At 38.7% G+C, this 24,518-nt stretch overlaps 1 protein-coding gene across 4 annotated transcripts; it reads right to left on the bottom strand.

Moving 5' to 3' along the window:
• Nucleotides 1-895: 895 nt before the first annotated feature.
• ZHX1 (zinc fingers and homeoboxes 1) lies at nt 896-23,619 on the bottom strand. 4 transcript variants are annotated; one of them, XR_016512351.1, is made up of 5 exons: nt 23,266-23,619; nt 17,461-17,579; nt 4,952-7,801; nt 4,472-4,568; nt 896-1,819 (listed from the first exon to the last, which is right to left on the bottom strand). XR_016512351.1 is itself a non-coding variant. In XM_090283399.1 (4 exons), exon 3 carries the CDS (start codon nt 7,574-7,576, stop codon nt 4,955-4,957), a length of 2,622 nt encoding a protein of 873 aa, XP_090139525.1. In that variant the 5' UTR covers nt 7,577-7,801; nt 17,461-17,579; nt 23,266-23,619; the 3' UTR covers nt 896-1,819; nt 4,952-4,954. The 4 variants fall into 4 exon arrangements, 2 of the variants coding, with proteins under 2 accessions (XP_090139525.1, XP_090139526.1); XR_016512350.1 differs by having other exon boundaries at nt 4,501-4,568; XM_090283399.1 differs by lacking the exon at nt 4,472-4,568.
• Nucleotides 23,620-24,518: the final 899 nt, after the last annotated feature.

Raw genomic sequence — 24,518 nt, 5'->3', positions numbered from 1 at the left:
TTTTTATTTTGTATTCAAGGACACAACCAAGAGAGGGTTCTTTGCTCTGTTAAATATATTCAAAAGCTAGCAAACATCAGAGCAGAATTAAGTGCCAAGTCTATAAAAGAGAAGGAACAATTACTAATAGTTATTTACAGCTATACAAAGTTAACATATTGTAAGGGAAACAATATAAATATATTCAAAGGCTTCATACTTGTCCAATACTTGACATTTCAAATGTTGAAAACATGAAAATTATTGCCAAGCAAAACTCAGACCACATTAGCAATGGTTTAAAAAAGGGAGCAATTTAATTATTATATTACAGAGTGCTTTAAGAAGTTTTTAAATGTGTAAAAGAAAGAATGGTTTAGTGCATTAAATTGTTACAGTCTTTACATTGCTTCTTTTCTAAAAAGTTAACAGTAGTATGAAAAAGCCACCCACAAAGCCAGCTGTCTGAGTGAAGAAATCAGCTAAATTGCAGCATTTTGGAATTACTAATAAAGCTATAGTTAAAAAATAAAAAAGTTTATAAAAATGAAAGCAGCATGCATATTCAAGGCTTTTTCATAACATTTTCATTAGCCAACAAACATTTAGGTAAAACAAGAATTTAATATTTATTATTCATTAAATTAGATCAAACTGACCAAGCCCACTACATCTGGTCATTCAAAAAAAAAAATTGTTTTTAAATCCAAAGCTAATTGAACTGAACATTTCTTCTATGAAGAAAGCACATTTTGAAAAATGGTCCGAGAGTCACAAAAGAGAGGTCCTTCTCAACATGAATAAACAGCACCTGTCTTTACAAAGTTTATAAGTTAGTAGAAACTTTCAGTCTTCTTATATGGCAAGAGTTAACAATGAACACTTCCATGATTCATAAGTGAAAAGCTAACTATTAACTCATTCAGATCAGTTCAGAATTTTTTCTCTATTCACTGAAATTGTTACACAAAGTAGAATTTCACTGAAAGATAATTCTTGAAAATTCTGATCTGACACTGGTACAAACATTTCTGATTTCCATATAATTGGTACAGTATTTATTTCAGAGTTTCACCCTATCCAAATTCTTAATGCCAGTTTCTTTTCCTTCTTCAGTGTTGATTATCTTCAGCTTAATAAAAAGCAAATTCAGCTTCAAATGACAAAAGTAACAGAAGCATTACAAGTAGTGATAGTGGTATCTATGGAAGATCTCATCACTAAGAGCCAATAATACCACAAAATCTTATTGTTCCAACATGTGTCAATAGGCTGTATTTTTGCTTATGTTGAGAATGTATAAGCCCATGCATTAACTTTTAATTTTCGTGTAGGGCCTGATAAATAAGACACAGAAATAAATCAGGTTTTTCTTTCTCCTGTTTCTAACAATTTTTACTCTAGAAACTGTTTGGTCACTCAAAGCTATTAGCTTAGTCACATGTCTAAGAATACAGACAACAAGGCCCATCCTACTCGACATACAGTGTTACACTGGACAAAATTATGAGGACAAGCTCTAGTGGTCATTAAACCCCCTCCGAAAGTCTAAGAGTCAGAATGTCTCTATCATATCAGAATAAAAATGTACTGTATTAAAATTTGAATTTTTATAATTTGTTTTTAAATTAGTGTTCTATTTACATTGCAGAACTTACACCAGCTGCAGTAGTTTAACTTTGGCACAACATTAAGTTCCGTTTATTTTGGGTATTGGATCCTATTTTTTGAGAATGTCTATGCCCCCAAAGGCTTTCAGTGTCATTAAAGATTGGGCCCATTCACAGTAAATCAGATATCTTGAGTTGAAGAACTGATTCTCTTCCAACGTTTTAGGCAGCTATAAAAGAAAAACATAATAAAAAACTAAAAATTTAAAGAAAACTATATTTTAATGTTTATCACTTTTAGAAAAATGATATAAATTAGCCATGAAAACATACCCTCTGTATTCACTCATATATCTTATATATATGCCACCTATGTCTCATATAATGCACTAGACTCTGCGTGCAACTCCTCTGGATACGTTGTGCATAAACCACATTTGCTTATAGACATTTTTCACTTATATGTAATAATTTATTTGAAAATTATTAGTAGGAAGTATATATTTCATTGTCAGTATTTGTAATAAACAAACTATGAAGTCTAAACTCTTATATTTTTTTCTGCTTAAATACAGCAGGTCCTTGAATAACATTGATTTGTTCAACATCGTTTCATTACAACATTGATGAGAGGCTGCAGGAACTTAACTCTTGTTTATGTCAATCAGCTTATGGCATAATTGGTTTCCTTATACTGTATGTCACTTTGCTGAAAGTCACAGAACCTATTGACTACATTAAGTGAGGACTTACTCTACAAGGTAAACGACACATATGTACAGTAACCCCCCTTATCCATAGTTCTACTTTCTGCAGTTTCAGTTACTTGTGGTCCACCACAGTCCAAAAATATTAAATGGAAAACTCCAGAAATAAACAATTCATAAGTTTTACATTGCATGCTGTCCTGAGCAGCATGATGAAATCTCACACCATCCCCTTCTGTCCCACCCAGGACATTAATCATCCTTTTATCCAGCAAATCCATACTGTATATGCTACCTGCTTGTTTGTTACTTAGTAGCCCTCTGGGTTGTCAGAGAGAGAGAGAGAGACAACATTCACATAACTTTTATTACAGTATGTTATTTTAATTGTTCTATTTTATTAGCTATTGTTAATTTCTTACTGTGCCTAACTTATAAATTAAACTTTACCATAGGTATGTATGTATAGAAAAAAAGTTTATACAGGGCTTGGTCCTATCTGCAGTTTCAGGCATCCACAGAGGGTCTGGAACATATCTCCTGAGGACAAGCGGGGATCACGGTATCTCACATTTTGCAGTAACTATTTTGGAAAAGTTTTGGCTACTTTTTTTTAAGTTGAACCATATTTAAATTAAAAAGTAACTATTTAGAGGAAACTTTTGGTGAATCCTTTTGTAAGATGAAAGTTATTTTGTTAAGTCAATGATAACTTGCTAACTAATGTCTTTTATAATTTATACTTTTGCGTATTTTAAAAGCAAGGCAAACCTGTATATGTACCACAGAAGTGTAAGTATAACATATATGACACAATTTTTTCAAAACCATGGCTTTGTGTGAAATTTTTGACCATAGTACCTATTAGAGTATTAATATATATAACATAAGAATTATCCACACAAATTTAAAGTAAGGTCAAACTAAGTTATATTAAAAAGTTCACATTATTTTTTAGAAGACAGCAATTCCCTACAAAATCACTGAAGAGGTTACTACAACAACAATTTATTGTGGCAAAAATTTTGTTGATTTAATCTTGGCTGAATGCACAGTCTTGTGTTTAGCAATTAAAAAATAAAAAAGGCCTGTTAAAAATATTGTATGCACCTGGGTCAGAAAAAAAAGCCTGTTCTGAAGATTTCTGACATTAGGAAATGGAGGAATGCACTTCAGGATAAAGCTGTTGAACTTCTTGTGACTTATGATACATTTTGCTCTATAACCTGAATGAGATTTACTCAAAAGTAGGTCCATTTTTAGTTCCATCTGTTTCTCTGCCTGAAGAATAATGTTAATGAGAAGAAAACCTGGAAAAGGATTGCTAAGCCATAAGAATAGTGTCTGGTACATATTAAGCTCTCTATAAGTAATTTATATTAAAACAAAATAAATAAGACCAAGGAGGGAGACATGGGAGAATTAAGGAGATACTTTGCAGTCTAAGAAAGCATAATAGTAGAGGATGGGAAAGGGATGCATAAAGCTAAGGAAATACGTAAATATGCTCATATGATCATAAGGCTTTGTGCCTCTTTTCCCGCTTTACGGTTTGACAACACTGCAGTAATCTCTGGTAAGATGCTTTTGGACTACTGATAGACAAATACAAACATTTCGTGGCAAATGCATTGCTGGAACACTCAAAAACTGAGAGTAAAGAATAGAACTATCCTATTGAATTCCAAAAGTATTAAGAATTGAAGTCCTTAACTCCAAATCAGGGATCTGATTTGCAATTACAGTGAAATTTTAATTAATCCAACCTAAAGAATGAAGATTTAAGGACTATGCCAAACCTTTACATCTAAAGTATATTTACTTGAACTTTTATGACCTCAGAGAAATATTTTTAACCAAATACAGTGTGTCTGCTGGTAGCAGGTTTGTATAATATTGAAGAATGAAAATACATTTTAGGCAATTGAGTTAATTTAATATAAAATCTGTTGTTTACCTTTTGACCTCTAAGACAGAAATAATTTATATAACAGTTTTCAAAAACAGATGCCACCTAAAGCAAACATGGAATTTATATATAGCCAAAACAGACCTTTGGCCTTTAATAGAAAAAATACTGAGCAATTTTAAGACGTAAGGCATTTTAAACTCTAGTTAAAAATGAAATATTTGGAGGGAAATGCAATGAATAAAAAAAAAGATAGCCATTTTCACCTAGTTTCCTAAAACTGAGCAATCCTCACCCCTGTGGCAAGTCTTTCCTTCGGTACACTTTTCCCCTTCTTTTTAGTTTTCGTTTTTGAATTCTTTCCTTAAATAGGCAAAAAATGAAGCTTTAGTGAAGGAGGGTTGCAGAAAATACAGTTTAGTTATCTTTAGTATTTGTGAATTCCCTCCCGCCCACCAGTCTCCCTTCTTAGAGAATGGGTAACTTTCCCTTAAACAAAGTAAAAAACATTTCATTTAAAAAATAAATAATTAAAGCAACATTAAACTCTACATAATAAACACAATAATCAGACTACACATAATAATCATATATTTCTTGGCTATACTCGTAGCACCTAGTTTTCTTATTAAGTGAAAGAAAACTATTATAGAAAAAAAGTATCACAAGTAGAGACTGTAGATACCAGGTGGCTGTTCTAAATGTGTGCAGTTGACGAATATACACTCAATAGATTAACAACTTACATTTCAGTCATCTGATTTAGAAAGCTTCCGCTTCACATGTTGCGGGGGTTCCCAAGTGTCACTGTCATCTGTTTCTTCTTCATCCTCTTCCTGATCGTCAATGACTTCATCTTCCTCCTCATTTTCCTCGAATAATTCTATCCCTAACTCTGATCTTCTCTGTCTTTCCGCAAACCACTCTCTGACCTGCTCATAGCCCATATGTGATTTGTTAACAAGTTCGTCAAGGTCTTGCTCGTTAAGAAATTTGTGCTTCAGGTAATAATCCTTAAGTATTGCAGTTCCAGTTTTAAATTTTATGAGTGACGGCCCCCTGTCCCAGTTGTTTATTCTCTTGCCTCCTCGAGGCCGCCCGCGCGGCCTTCCTCTTCCCCTACCTTTGGGTCTCCCTCTGCCCCTCCTCCTAAGGGAAGACAGACCGTTCATGCCGCTCGAATTGGCGCTTTGGTAGTAGTAGTACCACTTTAAGTTTCCATTTTTCCAAGCATAACGGGTGTCCCCAAACCAACTAACTATGTCTGTTCGAGCAAGCCCGCTTTCTTCCGCCAACTTGTCATACTCTTCTGGTGACGGCCACTGTGTTCGGACAAACGCGCTTTTGAGCATGTGCAACTGCTCAGGTGTTTTTTTACATATTTTGCCTGTACTCCCTGACTTAGGTGCAGCGGATTCATCTGCGGGAGGGGCTTCTCCCCCTTCTTCTTTGGAACTCCCTGCATTAGTTTCATCTATTTCCATTTTCTCTTCCTTTAAAGCTTTTGATTTCTTCTTCTCTGTAAACCAAGCATCAATTTCCCTCCTGGTCAGTTTGGTTTGCACTCTTAACCTATTTAATTCTTCATCTGTCAGTACGGAGCTGTTAAGAAAACTTGCCTGCAGGGCCGAGAGCTGCTCTGCTGTCTTCTCTTTAAACTTTTGGGGAGTAAAGTCCGGGAAAGGACTCCAGGACTGTTTATGCTGCGAAGTGACCGCAGTTGGGGACTCCGTGGTTTCATCACTCGAGTCTATTATAATGGTGGCGGAGGAATCATTGTTGAGATGTAAGCACTGATTACTCTTTGAATTTCTCTGGTTGTACCTCGTGTCACTAAACCATTTTTTAATCTCTCCTTTTGTCAGGCCTGTGATTTTCATAAGCCTGATAATTTCTGAGTCATGGGGAAACTGATTTTTAAGGTAGCTGACTTTTAATTCTGCCAGTTGCTCTTTAGTCTTTTTTGCCCGAATGCCAAATGAATCGGCGTTTGCCGGTGCGGCTTCGTGTTTGACAAGTTGCGAAGTTGGGGCCGCTGCTGTCGCGGGCTTTGATTCTGCAGTAGGCTGTGCAGCAGGGGCCTGACTTTTCTGTACACTGGTTTGATTTGGCACCCCTGCCACGGTCAAGGCTATCGGTGCTGTTACCGGCAAGGCGTTTGCTCCAGCTACTTGGGTAAGGACCAGGCCAGGCTGACCAACTATTTGGCATGTCTGTAAAATGGACGGTAAGCCATTGCTCCCTGCGGAAATGTGTGCCGGAATAACAGTTATGGTCTGAGGTACCGTGTGTACTGTCCCGTTAAATTGCTTTCTTCTTGCCTCCTCTACCTCCTCGGGAGTCCAGCTCACACCATGTTTTAAACGTTGGGCTGAAAACCATATCTTGATCTGTTCCTCTGTATATTTTGCTTGAGCAGAAAGCACAGTAATTTCTGACATCGTAGGATAAGGGAACTTGTTGTAGGTGTTAAGCAAAAGGGGGTTGTTATCCAATGCAGCATTGTAGGTAGGAATGCTATTAACAGGGATTAAGACTTTGGGAATCAAACTGGAGTTGTGCTGCGCTGACACAGCGGTTATCACCTGTGCTAACCCGGGAAGAACTGCCGCCGGGGTCACCACCGTGCCGGCAGCATGTGGGTGTATTCTGTTGACAATGGAAGTACTGGTGTTAGATTCAGCAGCTGAAGAACTTGCATTTTCCACAGTTTCCTCCCGGTCTCGTTTGATTTCCTTCTCTTTCTCTTCAGGAACATCTTCCACTGAGTTATGATGAACTGTAATCCGTTTGTTCTCCGCTTTATTTTTCATCATTTTCATGATAGGAGTCTTACTGATAGGTATTCCCGAAGAAGGAACTTCTGTCGATTCAGCTGGCTCTGAGTTCTCCTCTTTAACAAAACTACCATCAAAGGTCAGATCGTTTATAGTTTGTTCAAAGATTGTCTGGTTGTTTCGTTTCACCATAGTCAACTTAAAATTCTCTTCTCCTGGGTGGTACTTCAGATTATGCTCGGAAAGTGCATCATACCTTTTGGTAAGAAAATTGCATTCGACACAAACATAGGAAGAATTTAGCACTACGTTGGGATGTTCTGAATCCACATGAAAAGTAAACATATTCAGGTCAGGAGTTTGAAAAGTACAATATTTACATTCATAGCCACCTTCAACTTTTTTATTTTGCTGATTGTCAGAATCCACAGATTCATGAACTTCTTCATCACTTGAGATGCTCTCTGCCCTGGTGTTTTCCACAGGCGTGAGTACAGGAGGCCCTTCATCCAAATCTGATATCAGCTCGAGGTCTGGATCCTGTTCACTGGCAAGGACCATGCAGGGTGTTGTGGATTTTCGCCTGCTTGCCATTCTGTTGTTATGGGGGAAACCTCAGTGGTGATTAAAAAGCATTGAGGCTTAGAACTGCTCAGTATTCTTCATTTGAAAACAATGGCTTTTGGTTCTTCAAGTCTGTTTTTGTGCTCAACGAGTCTCATTAGCAGCTTTTTCATGGCGCAATCAAGTAAAGAGCTTATTGTTGGCAGATAAAATACTGTTCAGCTGTTGAAATTTTTGAAGCACAACTCCAATCACCTACATTGAAATAAATTTAAAAATGTTTTTAAGTGAGTGATTAGGATCTTTTAAACAAATTACAGTTATATTTCACTTCTATGAAGTTATTGGTCACTCAGTTATAAAAATCTAGAATAAGTCCAGACCCAGGAAAAAAGTCCTCTAAGGATTAAAATAGATGTCTCCAAGCCAACTCACTAAAGGTCATGTACTGTACTCATGGGTCAGCCCACAGGCTTGTTTATTTGGATCTTTCAGCTAGCTATACATTGGAAGGGAAGTTGGGGAGTTTGCTTTGGCAAGACTATTATCAATGTGAAGTGATAATATGTTGACAAGGGAGGATCTTTAAAACTATAAAGGCCAGTCACAGATACTCAGGGACTATGACCATTAAGTATGTAAGAAATTCAGTCCATCAGGTATGCCCTCTTCCTACTGGTCTAACTCATCATCCCTAAAGCATGCCCAAGTATGGCAAAGAGCAAAGATCAAATATGAATGATCTAAGTTTCAGAAACATCATTCTTAGTCATTTTCCACAATACTACCAGAATTTATAAAACATATCTAAGCCTATCAGTCTCCTGACTTAAAGTTTATGAAAGAATAAAGTCCAAACTCCTGAAGCCACATATAGTTCCCTTCACAACCCGGCCTTGACCTCAGCCTCCTGCCACCCTCCCTCCTAACTCCTATTCCCTTATACCTTAAGCACAGCAGAAACGATTGCTCTTCCAGGGATACTCAATGCAGGCTGACCCTTATGCCAGAGCGCATGTTTGTGTTCTTGATGGGAGGATCTCTCTGTCTGCCTTATAGTTCACCTTCTTGTTTTAACTTGGTCTGGCCTCCTCTCTGGTTTATTTTCTAGTCTAGTATTGACCGTGTTGTAGTAGTGAAATGTTGCATTTCTGTCCCACATCCTACTACTCATTATAGGTTTGTGTCTCATTATTTTCCTTCTTTTTTTAAGTAATAGCTTTATTGAGATATAGCAAAGCCCCTGGAACTCTGGATTGAGCCAATGACCTTTGTATCTTTAGCCTAATGCTCTTCTGGCTGAGCAATCTTGGCCTGCCTCTCATTCATTTCTGTCTTCCCTTTGCATACAAGAAGCCAGAAGTAGGGACTTGATTAACCTGAACCAGAATGAATAGGAAAACAGTCCTACAAAACTCAACATGCCCTGGCCAGTGTGGATCAGTTGGAGCTTCATCCCATAGATCAAAGGGTCATGGGTTTCATTCCTGGTCAGGACACATACCCAGGATGTGGGTTTGCGAGATCAATGTTTCTTCCTCTCTTCCCCCCTTCCCTTCTCTCTAAACACAATGAAAAAAATGTCCTTGGGTGAGGATAAAAAAAATTTAAACAAAACAAACAAACAGAAAAAGCTAGTCCTGACCTGCACGGCTCAGTTGGTGGAGCATGATCTTGTAAAGCAAAAGGTTGAGCACAAAGCCCACAGGGAAGTAAGCTATTTTGTGACTCTTATTCTCCTAGGACCATAGATATTGATGTTAATAACTAAAAGTCAAAGATATACATCTGATAAGAACTTAGTAGCCAAAAGTTATAAAGAACTTACACAATTTAACACTGAAAAAACAAATAATCCCATTAAAAAATAGGCAGAGGTCCCGAATAGACACTTCTCCAAGGAGGGCATACAGAGGCCAAGAGACCCATGAAAAGATGCTAATAATCATCACTAATCATCAGAGAAAGGCAAATTAAAACCACAATGAGATATCACCTCACACCTATCAGAATGCCTATCATCAATAAATCAACAAACAAGTGCTGGGGAGGATATGGAGAAAAGGGAACCCTAGTGCACTGTTTTGTGGGAATATAGATTGATATAGCTACTATGGAAAACAGTATGGAGGTTCCTCAAAAAATTAAAAATGGGACTGTCTTATGACCCAGCGATTCCGTTTCTTGGTATTGATGTATATCCAAAGAAGCCAAAAACACTAGTTCAAAAGAATATATGCATCCCTATGCTCATTGCAGCATTATTTATAATAGCCAAGATAATGGCAGCAACCCAAGTACCCATCAATAGAAGAGTAGATAAAAAAAAAAGTGGTGGTAAACATATATAGTAGAATATTACTTGGCCATAAAAAAGAATGAAATGTTACCATTTGCAACAGCATGGATGGACCTAGAGGGTATTATGCCAAGTGAAATAAGTCTGTCAGAGAAAGACAAATGCCATATGATTTCACTTGTATATGTGGAATCTAAAGAATATAAACAAAAAATGTTACAGAAACAGGGGAGTCCAAAAACAAACCCCAGAGCTTGCCGCTGGGAGATAGGGAAAAGGAAGCAGCTTTCAGGATGCCCTTGCATGCCTGGAACTAGTGGCTGGAAACATTGTTGCAAAAATCCGCTTTACTTCCAAGACTCAGGTCTGGGAGGGGTCTTGGACTGTGGGCTGGTACGGAAGAAGCAGACAGAGCCTACGTAGGGTTCTGTGAATGGTCAGGACTGTTTGCAACACCCACTGCGTGAGAGGACGCAGTGAGGGGGAGAGAGGAGGCAGGGAGGAAGAGAGAAGCAGCTGCGGACATTTTGGGCTGGCTTCGGGCTCTAGGAGGCTCTCTCCCTGGCCCTCACTCTCTGGCTCTCGCTCTGGTGGGCTCCCTCCATGTGGCTTGGAGAAGGGGACTCCAGGCTGCTTAAAGAAGAAGCTCTCGCCAGGCGGTTTTGAGGAGAGGAGATCCACGCGGTTTACAGGAAGAAGGCAGTTTACAAGGAGGCTGAGACAGTTTGCAAGGACGCTGAGAATCCATGCTGCCCTGCATTGAGAGCTGGCGGGCACCACAGCACAGAAAGGACCTCCCCAATCAGAACTGAGTGATTGGCAGCTGCTGGTAAAGCTGAACTGTGCCTAGGAAGTAGGGAAATGGTGCTTCTGACTTCCCTAAGACTGGCTAGGTCTGGGAGGGGGACGCAGGACTATGTGTAAATAAACAATTCTTTTTCTTTTCATCAAACTCTGGTATTCAGAGTTATAATTCTGGCGGCGGGCAATCGGGCCCCTAACTAAACAGCCTGTGGGTTCTGTTTCAATGGGAGCAGCCCAGGGGTTCTGTTACAAAAACAGAAACACCCATGGAGAGAACACACTGATAGTTGCCAGAGAGTAGGAGGCTTGGGGGCTGGATGAAAAGGGTGAAGGGATTGAGAAGTGCAGATTGGTTACCAAACAGTCACGGGGATATGAAGTCCAGCACAGGGACCATAGTCACTAATATTGTACCAACTATGTACAGTGCCAGGTGGGTTCTGAAAATATTGGTGGGATCACTTTATGAAGTATATGACTGTAACCACTTTTGCTGGACACCTAAAACTAACACAAAGTAATATTGATTGTAAACTGTAATTGAAACATGAAAAATTTTTTAAATATCAAAGATAGTTTTTTCCCTTAAACTACCTTTCTTGATAGTGGTGGTTTTCAAACTTTTTGTTTTAAGCAAGGGAGCCCTTTCTTCTAACAAAATTATATGAGAAGCCCCAGCCCAAAACAGATAAAAAGAATAGCTTCTGACTGTAGAAGTAAAGAGGATGAACTACTTCCTGACCCCATCCCATGGATCCCACAATCCCTACTTCCACCTCTGATGAGTTCCAAGATGTGTTTAAAGGCCTCTGCCTTAAAAACGTAAACACTTTTGAGACAATATATCAGTTTCATCAAAAATCCTTCTCAGCTTGCTACTGTTGAGCCATGAAATTTGAAAACTAATCTCAAGTGAATTTAATGTGTCCTTTCAGGTTTCACTGCAGAAGGCAGGCCTAGGGCAGACACCCAGGCGTGGAATGAAGTAGCCAGTACCAATAAGAGATACAAAAGGGAAACCTGAGGAGGTAAGGTCTCTTTATTATTCTGGCTCTCTAACTCTTGGGCTAAACTTATTTTTTATCTTATCTAGCATAAAAATAGGAATATGCTACCAAATTGTTACTTTCATTTCTTTTTCTTATAGTTTACTAACTCAGAATCGTCAGTTCATTCAAATTTAAGCAGACATAAACAAATTTTAAAAGCTTAAATATTTTGTGCTTAAAGACATGAAAATTACAAAACATTCATATGTTATAGTACCATCTAATGATGTATACACACACTTATGCCTTTTCTTTTAAAAGCATTGGTCTTGGTAATATCATGTAATTAAATTCAAATAAGCTACCTAAAAGAAAGGCTTTTTAAAAAGTCTTCACTAATGCAAAAGCCTAAAAATCTGATCATCTTGGGTGTTACAGATTGCCTCAACTTCAGGTTACTTCTATACCCAACTATATACTGTAAACTCTTTCCTCATTACTCCTAAAACTGTTTGCTCACATTTTGTTAACAAAACCAGAGTCATTATATTTTTTAATGTATTTCTAAAGTGGGACTGAGAATTCCCAAAAAAGCCTCAACATTTGGCCCAATGGCTCAATTCTACTATAATACCTATATAGTATATAACCTAAAAATAAACCAAAGCACAAAGGCGTCCTTATAGTCATAATCTGGGGGGAAGCAAGGGCCTCAGTGCAGTCACCCCGTTTTTATGGAAGAAGGAACCCAGGCCCAGAGGAATAAATTCATGGAGGCACTATGGTACATGGTAAAACCACAGGTTTTGGTGGCAGCTAGATAATTGGAACAGTTTTTCAGTATCAACTTCAGTTTTCCTACCTATAAAACCAAAACTCTTCAATTCAACACATTCATTCAACTATTTGTTGAATGGCACCCATGTGCCAGGCACTGTATTAGGCACTAGAGATATGGCAGTGACCATGACAAATGGCCCCTGGTCTGCCAGGTACTAGCAGTTGAGCAAGGAAAAGAGTCAGTAAACAATTACTTAGAATAATTATTATGATCAATGCCTGAGAGAGGAAATATTAGAAACTATATGAGCACACTGTAGGGGGCTTCCAGAAAAGAAACAGACAGGGTTGCCTTGGAGAAAATAAGAATAGTGATATCTAATTCACAGAGGCTGAGGAAAATAAAATGCTTCACACACTCTGATACACAGTAGACAACTAATGAATGCTATTTTCCAGTCCTTGAAAAATTCTTTTGGGAGATGAAGAAATACTATTTACTTAGTGTTACTCTTTTTCCCTTCATCTCTCTCTCAAGGAACTTAAGCAGCTGGCAAGCCATACATATTGAATGAAAAAGCAGAACGGATAAAAATACAGAATAAAAATTTATATGTTTTAGTTCCAATTCATCTCCTTTTGTCATTAGAGTGCAGTTGGGCTGGGACAGGGAAATTGCCATACAGAAATTACTATTAGCTGACAGACATTTTATCCTCTATTTGAAGGTCACTGGAAATAGAGCTCAAAATCAATTTGGGGAACGTTGCACTATTTACCTGTAAGAGGGGGTTAGAGTTCAATTGCACAACTGAGTAGTGAAGTGCCTTTGCAATTAAAACACAATTAAAGTGAAGTCTGCTAGTAAAGGAAAAATTATGTTCTATGTGCACCCAGCACTGTAAATATAATTACACTTGAAAACTATTTTCAGTTAACCTTTCAGTAGAGAAATATGTTAAAAAATAACTGATCAAGTCGATTAATTGTTAGATTGCCATTAAAAATGATAATCAGAAGAGTAATTAAGCCAAAATTCATGAAATCATATATTTTAAACATGGGCAATTAATTGTATGTCAATCAAACCTCAATAAAGCTGGGGAAATGTTTAAAAACAAAAACTTATGATGCAAGAAGCTGTTCTCGGGAAAAACAGGCTGACTTTTCCATTGGGAGCCTTAGTATACCCAGAATCTGCTCTCAGTAATAAGCCCAAAAGAAAAAGAAAAAAAAAGAGTAAGGAATATAAAAAAAATACCCATTTACTGTTAAATTTTAAAAAATCAAACAAAATTTGCGTATTAATTATACGAACACTATGGGAAAATATGCACGCATGTGGACAAAGACAAGATGAAAATACATTTTCTACATGAGATAGGTGAAATTTTTGTGTTGTGCTATTTACAGGTTTTCTTTGTTTTTTTTTAAGATTTTATTTCTTAAAGGGAGAAGGAGAGAGAGAGAAACATCCATTGGTTGCCTCTCGCATACCCCCAACTCCAGACGTGGCCCGAGACCCAGGCCTGTGCCCCCACAGGGAATCGACCTGGCCAGTGGCCCTTTGGTTCACAGGCCGGCACCCAACCCACTGAGCCACACCAGCCAGGGCTACAAGTTTTCTTTAATATTGTTATTACTTTGCTTTATTATAAAATTCAACAGTAGTTTTAAGGCCTTAAAATTGCAAATAGACTAAAATATTTCTGTGGTCCTTTCTGTGTGGCATTCAGGTGGTATTCCAGATACTTTTTGGTACTCCTGCCCCAGGCCTGAGACTCAGACTGTTTCTAAGAACCTCAAGAGCACCCATAACCTCCAGGTTTAGATCTAGGCCAAGACAGTTTCCATGTTTCTATCTGCATCCTGGCTCTTCTCCTGAGGGTAGGCTGTTCCTTAATCAATTCATAATTCTGAACTCGTCAAAATTATTACAACAAAGTTTCTCTCCAGAAAAGCATTTAATGAAATCAAAATTTATTTCATCACATTATAAAAATTTTGGACAGTTCTAATAGCAGTTCTTATATGGCCAGAAAGAATGTCTGTTTAGCTCTCCCCAGGGCCCAACACAGTGACTATCAAGGCCCCAATAATATCTGCCCCCCCAAAATCTTTAAAATATATCTATTTTATATTATAACATGAATTTTACTTCACTAAGCACACATTTACAGAGGACTTATAACAACAACTGTGCTTATTTTATGATTGATTACTTTCAATGGTAAAATCCTTACTAATAAAATTACCTTAGTCATTAGGATATTAATACATCTTCGAATATAAAACATTCTGCTTATGAAAATTGAGCAATGAATATTCAACAAATATTTACCAGCATCTATAATTCTGTTCTAACAAATCAGTTTTATGCATGAACAGTGTATATCTAAATTTGTGGACTATGTAACAACGAAACAAGGGAGATAAATTCATTCAAAGAATTAGTCTTTACAAGGAAGCAAATGTAAAGTTGAACTTGGAGTTATTCTTTCTCTTCCAAGAGAAAACTGTACTTTAATGGTGTTACATTTTTAATAAGATTAAAATATAAGTTCTCAATGGAATGCACAATAAAAAGTGAAGGACTGTTCCAAATTCTACACTTAATAGTAAAAAAAAAAAAAGGTCCAAAAATTTTTATAGTTAGGCAGAGCCATAACTACACTGAATTTCCAAGCCTCTATTTTTTTTGGCTGTCTTATACTTCAAATTAAATGATTAACAGATAGTTTATTGGCCTAGTTAGCCACAAAAGAATGTTATTTTGGTAAGGTTTTATGTGAATAAAAACAAACTTTGTTTTTTATACCAATTCTGGGTCAAATAAGAACATTTAGAAGATAACTATAATTTTTAAAGATCATGTTAGTTTTGACCTAGTACCAACTAAATAAAACTGTTCTTTGGGTGACTAAAATACACCAACTGAGAACCCCTTGAAATATGTATTCATACATACACTGAAAATTCTTTGGACTCTCTTTTATTTAGTTTCACTTCTCCCTCTCTGAGTCAGAGTTCTGTTTAGCCAGCTGAAAATACTTATTTTTACATGTTTGTATTAAAACTAAAAGTTTGAAACCCACCAAAATCACAGAATGCCTTAAATAATAGTAGAAACAAAGAATAATGGGATCAAATTCACACAAGCAAAAACAATTTGGCCTTTACACTCCTGAGGCATTTTTCAAAGCTAAGATGTAAAAATATTTAGAAACAGCAGTTAAGTTCTTTTAAAAAATTAAATGAGAAATTAAGACAACCCAAATTTGTACTAACAAATGATTTTAAAAATTACTGTATCTAGAATTATTAACTAAGAAGTCTCAAAAAAATTTCCAAATTGGTCTCAAGAAAATCAAAATTCAAGTATTAAGGTGAATATAGACAGTAATGAATGTAATAAAAATGAAAGCATCTAAGAAATTGTGGCCAAAGATAATATAATGTCAGAAGATCTCTTTGTTAATGCTAATTAAGGCTTAAAGGTTTAGAAACTCTATCCTCTTTCCTGTTTTTTTCCACCTGAGAAAGCTGACCTTAATACTGCTAAAGATTAAAAGAAGAATCCAAGCTGGACAGACTTCTCCTGGCAAGCTCTGCCCCCAGATTTGAGGAGTGAAGTGTGTTTTTGAAGGTGTCCAGGACACTAACATCCTGATTTTCTACCTTCTGCTGGCATGTCGGTAGGTACGTGACATATTGAAAGTGACATACAAACTAGCGCTATAATGAAATCTCCTATTTTTGTTAAGTTTGTCTGACCCTAAAGTAATTTTCTGCTGAAAATAGTTTTCCCCTATTTTTCTCAAGGAAGTGTGTGACGTCTTTCACAAACAGCCTAACACAAGAATGCTATTCTTGATTCCAAGTGAGATTATCATTGAGAGGCTGAAAAACCATTCATCTGTCTGTTATCTCCCCCCTTTACAAAATACAGCAATTGTTACTTCGTTCACTCAGAATATAATCATTCAATTTTGAAAAGTACTTTGAAATATAATAGTAATTAGATTGGTAATGTCAACTTGTAAGAACTCAATTTTTAAAAAATGAAAGTGAACAACAGTATTAATGGTTATGTAATCTTTCTTAGTACTTTCTGGAACACTCTAAAATAACAATTGAACTAAAGTATAAATATTTCAAACAGCATATTATGTAATCTAATTATTCTTATAAAAGCAAATATATTATAAGATAAATATAAACAATTATGTAAAAATATATTTGGATAGTTAAATAATGGTATATTTAACCTAAATTAAAGTATTTGAGTATTAATATCCTAATTTTATAATTATAATTAAATATTTTTAATAGGCTGTTGAAAATATATTTTCAGGAACTATTCCTGAAACATTTTTCTGGACATAAGGCAAAACAACAGTAAAATTTCTGGATCGATTTCCCCACACTAAACATCTCTGCCCACGTGACCTTCATTGATCTTGTTTAGTTAGCACTGCTACCGCGCTACCACAGCACCTGATACAGTGCCTGAAACAAGAGGATTTCAGCAAATATCAATTGAAAAATCACTTATAAATATAACACATAGATTTATTATGAAGCGTGGGACTGTGACCTTTGAAACTGAAGCAACCAATACTCCTATATTTTTAAAGTTAGATTATCTTTGGCCACAATTCCTTCGATGCTTTCATTTTTATATATTCATTCCTGTCTATATTTACCTTAACGCTTGAATTTTGATTGTCTTGATAAGGAGAGGGAGAGAAACATCAATCAGTTGCCTATCGGAAGTCCCCAACCAGGGACCTGGCCCACAACCCAGGCATGTGCCCTGACCAGGAATCCAACCAGCAACCTTTCAGTTTGCAGGATGATGCCCAGCCCACTGACCCACACCAGTCAGGGCAAAAGTATGTTTCTTTACAAAGTATGAGGAATATATATGCTGATTTTTAAAGAAAAGCTTTTAAAACTTTAGCCAAATATAGTGTCATGGAATCTAAACTAAGCACATTCAGTACCGGAGTTTTACCTTATCAAAACAATGGAACACATACTTGCCACAGCTTCCTCAGCATTCTGTTCTTTGACACGGAAGGGTGTCCCTTCAAATTAGGAGATGTTTTTAGCTCAGGCCATCATTACCAGCAGGTCCAAAGTACCTATCTGCCATCTCCTACAAAAAAAGTAATATCACTTTATTATTCTAGATATGACTCAGTCTTAATTAGGAACCTTTAAAATTTATGCCTTGGCTTTTTAAAAAATAAATGTAACTTTGAAAAAAATTAGTTTCCTCATAGAAACTTTAAAAGAATCATCCTAGATATCAAAACCAATATTAGTAAGAAACACAAAAATTGAAAACTACGCTTTAAAAAATTCTATGTACCAACTAAGTCACCATTATACTATTTTCAATAAAAAATTTCAAAATGTGAAGATATGCAGAATATCATAGGAAAGCTAAGATTAAGAAATAGGGGATTGTAAAAAATTACTACACAAAAGTTATGAAAGACAATGTAGTTAAACTAAGAGATGGAAAGAGGTATATGTTTCTATGTTTACATATAAACTTACTGATGTCTGTATCCAAATTTACTATGTATTAATTGCAATGGAGTGAATTATTACTGCTGGCAATAGGCCAGTACTACTTAAATAAACTAGTTGTACCCTACCCCTAAATATGTGGTATCTAATAGAATGACTGGTGTTTTAACTATTTCATTCTTGCAAGAAAACTATGACCAATGGCTTTTCAATCAATGAATGCATTGTGAAGTATTTAATTGTACAAATAAACTGAAAACCATTCTCTGAAAACTCAGATTTGTGTCCCAAAATGTTGTGGTATATTACTCAGAGTTAAACCTATCAGGAAAATTTAATAAAAACTATAATTGTTTCTGTTATTAAATAACAAAAATAATGCTTTTGAAATGTTGAATCATTTTTGTTGTTGTTTAAGCACTGAAACTCTGTAGCCATAGTGAATGAATATTTAGGAAGAGGATTTCCCCCCAATACCTTATCCTTTGACTCTTGCTATTATTATATACAAGTTTACAAAGAGCCCTCTTAAGTCAAAAACAATGTAAATCTACCAATCCTTTAGTAAAATACTTGTAGGTTAAGTTAAAGCTTCAGCTGTATAGTTACACTATTTTCATGAAAAGCAAAAGAGCATTTTCCTGGTAAGCACAGTGGAGCATCCTGTTATCTCTGCAGCCTGGGATTCTACAATTTCATTTCCTGGGTTCTCCTTGTTCCGCCTCTCCTAAGCCATCCACCCACAAGGATGTGGATCAGAAGAGAAGATAGGGAACAGCTGCCAAAGACGGGAGGTTACTTTCCAAAATGAATTATTAATGTTATAGGAAATTGGTAACCTGTTTGAATCCACTCTTAAATCACACAGTAAATGTAAAATGCTTTACTGAACGGGAGTCTCTTGAGAAGAGCTGCCAAGAAATGTGAAGGCCCAAGGCAACTACAGGAGCAACATATGAGCTCCACGATACTTCTAGACAAAAAGCATACTTGCCTGATGTTATTTCAGTTCCTGATACTGGGATTACTTTAGAACACTTCTAATTCACAGTACCTTTGTATAAATTCAGGATTAGAGTGAACTTCAAAAGTTAAAGGAGTCATCTTAACCATATACAGTCTACAATAAAATAGATGAGTTGTTTTGGCACTAGAAGGTGGATTGTAAATAAAGATGAAGAGCTTGGGCTCTGGAACCAGACTGCATGGATTCAAATTCCACCTCTGACATATACTAGCTGTGTGGTCTTAGACAAGTGACTTAGTCTGTTTGAGCCACAGCCCCCTCATCTGTAAAACAGGGTTGCTGTGAGGATCGAAAGAAATAACACATGTAAAGTGTTTGGAATACTTCCTGGCATTAATAAGCTCACAATTAGATTTTTCTGACTTTTTCTTAAGGTATTAACTTTAACTTATAGAACAAAGGAAGTCTTTGCTTAAAATTTGTTAAAAATTGAAACAGTATAAAACATTTTAAAAGTCCGGGCAATAATCAATCAGTTTTATTTTCCATTTCATACCTTTGATCATATCAAGCAATGCTATAATAAGTTAGCTTTAACAGGTAGATGTTAATCAGTCATAATTTACACCCCCACCCCAACATTCACATATTTTATCTGACCTTAGCTTCAACAGGCATCATGTCTATGACACATTTTAAGGGGTGTTTCATAGAACTAACAAACCTTTGATATAAAACATCTTATCACAGTAATAAAGAGAAATTGTCCTCTTTTCACCATCCCCCACTCCCAAGTATAGTCCATGCCCAGAACAGTTTTAACAAACTTCTTCTTGACAATATTGGAAAGTAAACACACTTACATAGAAGAATAACATGAGTAAAAAGCTTAGTTAGAAACATCAGTATCTTTCTATCTCCTCTCATTCCTCCCAAAAATCAAAAAAGAGAAAGACTTTTAGGAAGGGGAAAAAAAGAGTCAGAAATTCTATGGGAAATATGAGATCACTAAAATCTAGTGACAGAATTGTTATTTAAAATTATAAATATGTAATGATATGTCTACCACATCAATGTTTCAATTTTCTCAGATAAGCTTTGATACTTATAAAAAAATCTAAATCTAAAAAAAAAATTCTGCATAAAATATGAATTACTCAATTTTGACTCCCTTGAATAAATGTCATTCTTAAACTGCTCACACACACTTCTTTTCCAAAGTATATCATCATACTGTTTAGACCAAAGGTATATAAGACCATCCTTATGCCTCTTAAACACATTATGGAATACTGGCGATAAAAACCAGGAAGATTAAGTATTCCTTAAGACCAAAATCTGGCAACTACTTAAAAAAAATTACATAAATATTTACTTTAAAAATTAACTGTATAAAATGTAAACTCATACATCCTGATTAGTAATCAGCAGCTTCAGTCAGGCAAGTCTGGTTAACTTATGACTACACTATTAATATTCAAAGAAGTAGAGTCTTTTGAGCCCAAATCCACAATGCTATAATGTAAATAAAAAGGTTATTTCCTCAGCTACACGTGTTATCGTTTTAATAATTTAAGAGTACTTCCGCTTAAGAATAAAGCTACAATTTAAAGCAAAGTATTACCAAATATCACATTATTGTGCCCAACTAACATTACATGAAAATGTATAATACATCATAACATCACCTTTCAGTCTTAATGTGGAATATAATATAAAAAGGGGAAAGTCTCCAAAATGAACCCACCTCACCTATGCTATTAACTTCATTAATCGAAAAAATTATAAAACTTTATTCACATTTATTTTTAAAAACTTATAATACAGGTATCATGAAAGATGAAATAACTGGTACATCATTTGTGGACAGTCCTCCAAATTCAGTGAAATAATCAGCTTGCTATAAGGAAAGGCATCTACTAATGAGCGTTCACAGTGCAGGCACACTTATGTTTTCTGCCTTAGCACATTTTCAAACCATCTGGCATCAGTACCACTCTGGTTCCCAGCCTAATCTGTTCACAATTGAATATAAAACTAGAGCTACGTGCACTTTGGGGAAACCAAAAAACAACACACATGTATAAAAATTTTCCAAATGTGCAGCTCTAAACTAGTTTACACTTGAAATGTGCTTTAAAGAACATTTCCATTGAATATGTTGAAACTTTTTAAAAATAGTAGACTAGTTCCAGATATCTGTATGGATCACAGCTGTCATCAGTTACTCAGGTCTTTTTTTCTCATTTTTATCTGATCACTAAATAAAGCATCTGAAGAGGTTCTTTTACAAAAAGATTCACTGATACATGAAATGCTATCATTTCTATATGGAAAGGACCCAAGACTTTACATTTTATTGTGCATAAAATTAGTCTGCTTAGCCCTAAAATGCTCAGAGTAAACAGAAAAACTGAGAGGAAAAAATACGCATGAAAGCCCTTTTTCTTTTACATCCGGTTACCACATTATTGTCTTTGGCAGCACTCACATTTCTTTTGCTTCAAATCAGGAGTGTAAATTGCTACTTAAGAAATAAAATCTATGGATATACTAGGGTCAATATCCCCGTTAGAAGCAACTCCCGTTCCTCCTCACTGTTGGCAGAAAAACAAATGACTTCTTCAAGATAATTTTTCAGAAGCAAAGATAGTTCAAGTAGCACCATATAACACAAGTTAAAGCTTTCAGACAAAGACTGAGCAACGATGATCAATACCCACAGATCTAAAGGTGCATTTATGTAGGTGCCTCCTACACACATACACTTCAAACCGCAGCCACTGGTCCCGGGGAAAGCTGTGGCTTCCTCCCTGACTGTGAGCCATCCTGTCTCCCCATCCTGCGATGCTTCCTTTTCTGCTAGCCTCTTCACCTCCGAGGGAATCGCTTCTTCTTTTCAAATTACGTGAAATCCCAACCTGGTCACATTATGATTTCTGTCCCAGGCGAGGCCTTCCATAGCTCAGTGGTAGAGCGGAGGACCATAGTGGATGATTTCTGTACCAGTGAAACCTTTCCTTGACATTCCCTCCTTCCCCCAGCAAGCAAGGATTAGTCTCCTTTCATAATATTCTTTATTTTTTTCCGTTACGGTTTTCTTTTCTTTTCTGGCTTTTCTGCTTTTGTGCGGTTTGTTGGTGTTTTTTCTTTTCTTGTTTTTGTCTCGTGGTCTTCTTCGGAGCTGGTGTGGAGTTCCCGCTCTGCCGGTCTCTTCCCTACATTCCTCCCGCATCTGTCTGTCCCCGCTCCATTCCTCATTCCCCTACCCGCGTCTCCCACCCAAGCCTTGCCAGAGCTTGACCCTTCTCTAGCCTAAGGACGCCAAAGGATACTGTTCCTTCTCCAGCGCTCTGCTCTTTCCTCGCTGTTACCCAGTGAGGAAGAGACATATTGAAACAGAATTTCAAGTCCCTTTACCAAGAACTTTGGTGGATCTCCACTGGGAAGGGGCAGCCCCCAGGGCTCTTTCCTGCCAGCGGACCCGCTTCCCCTGCCATCCCCTTCCCAGCCCTTCATTCCCTGCAAGGGTTAGGAGATTGTTCCCTTCGGGCCCTAGGTTTGGAGCAGTCCCTGGTCGCCTCCCGGTCTCCCTCCTAAAAGGGACAGATAACATTTCCATTCTCTGTAATTAACTTCACCCTGAGTCCCAGGGCTTCCTCGAAACGTAATATAGTTCTTCAAGACTCAACTCTGAGACTTGCCCCGAAGTAGGGGCACGGCCTGGCCCCGAAATGGGTGCCCAGCCTTTCCTGAAGTGGGGTCCAGCTTTCCCGAACGGTTTCTCGGCGCTTTAGCCCCAAAGCCAGTGAGCTCAGCTCCATGAAGAGACTCGCTGCTTACTTTGAGGGTGGCCGAATCCCCACGAGGTCTCACGCCCCTGCAGAGTACGGCTCCCGACCTCCCCTGGGACCCTCCACATTGCTGGGGTCCTCCCTCCCTGCGGCGTAGTCCCTCCCTTCACTCCCCCCAACAACCCCAAGTTGTTCAATCCTCCCGTAGGCAGGAGGGCTGAGATTTTCCCTTACAGAGCCCACCCCACCCCCCAGCTACTTCCCCGGCCCCAGAGACCCCGAAAGCGCGAAGGAGGCTCAAGGTTTGTCCCCCAGTGGCGCTGCCAGGCCCTGGCAGGCCCGGTCCCTCCCCTCTCGAACGCCCAGCGCCGGGTCCGCCCCAAGACCCGCCGCCGCGAGCGCGCTCAATTCCCCGGGGTCTCTGCCCTGGGGCTGCCCTCTTCCGTCCCGTCCACGCGCCGGCCACGGGCTCTGCGCTGCCTGTTCCCACCCCCAGCCCCGGGGAGCCCCGGCCCGCCTGTCCCGGAACCGGCTCGCGCCGCTACCTGCAGGGGCCGCCGCGCCTCTCAGCGCCCCGCCGCCGCCATCTTGCATTTCAAAGCTGCTGCACTTTTCAGGGAGTCAACTCTGACCTGTGAACCCGACACCCGGAACCGCTCGGCGGGCTGTCACACAGCCTCGGAGCTCGGCAGGCCCCGCGGAGAATGGAGGGTCCGGAGAAGGGGTAGGGTGAGGCGAGGCGCGCGCCCCAGCGGCCAGCTGCGGGGTGTGGGAGGAGAAGAGCCGGCCGAGGGAGGGCCCGCCCGCGCGCGCGCGCCTTCTCCGCGCCCGGCTCTCAGCTCCAGAACCCGGCTGCTCCCCTGGGCTTAGACCCCGGCCTTTACGCCCCGATTGTTACAGCGGGAGGTAGGGAGCCGCCCCGCCCCTCTGTCAACATAAGCCCCGCCTCTGTCAACAGAAGCCCCTCCTCCAGATCGCAAAGTGGCCCCGCCCCTTGCCGGAGATAGCTCCGCCCTCTATCAACAGAAGCCAGGCCTTCACATAGGTCTATCCGGAAGGCAGCCGCCTTCTGTCATTGTGGCTATGCTCTCTGAGCGCTTTGCCTTTCTATTGTCACCTCTGGGTCGTGAGAAATGCCCCTTCTTATCATATGCCCCTTTCCAGGGGGTAGTTCTGTCCAAATCCCGCCCCTTTAACCTGAAGCCCCGCCCTTTATCAACAGAAGCCCTGCCTTCCCGAGGCTAGTCTCTATTCTAGCCCGAAGCCCCACCACCTGTCAACCCGCGCCCCGCCTCTTCTGGCCTCAGAGTCCTTACTCCACCATTGGCTGCAGCTCTACCCGCAGACACCAAAAGTTCAGTTCAACCTCACTTCGAACCGCCGTACAAGACGGAGGCAAGCTCTCTCTGCTCCCCGAAAGCCCTCCTTTCCCCTCACGATTCACTCTCCTGGAGGGCTTTCTTTGCAAGCTGTGGTCCTTAAATACGCACAGCTTCACTGTGAACCAGCCCCGCAAAGAGAAAGAGATAAGAGACCCAGGCTTCGGGGAAAATCGGACTGTGTCGCCGCCCCTCCCCCTTCATTTCCCCTCCATCCCCACATCATTTTTAGAATGAGAAGTACAAATCAGAACAAAGAGAAACCACTCACCCTCCAAGCTACTCTGCGCGGACCTGGACGTACCTTGATGTTCATCCCCCACCCCCACCCCAGTCACAGACCCACTGTGCTTTGACAGCAGTACTCCGCTGAGCTGCATTAATCCTAACACACACGGTAGCTTCAAGTGAAACCCTGA

This window comes from Furipterus horrens, unplaced genomic scaffold (genome assembly GCF_987537825.1).
Source record: "Furipterus horrens unplaced genomic scaffold, mFurHor1.1.pri manual_scaffold_7, whole genome shotgun sequence".
Lineage (NCBI taxonomy): Eukaryota > Metazoa > Chordata > Mammalia > Chiroptera > Furipteridae > Furipterus > Furipterus horrens.
This window is presented reverse-complemented; position numbering and strand designations above follow the sequence as displayed.

Bases quoted from the DNA above. Each gene is read 5' to 3' on its own strand.
- ZHX1 (XM_090283399.1), bottom strand. From the start codon at position 7,576: ATGGCAAGCAGGCGAAAATCCACAACACCCTGCATGGTCCTTGCCAGT.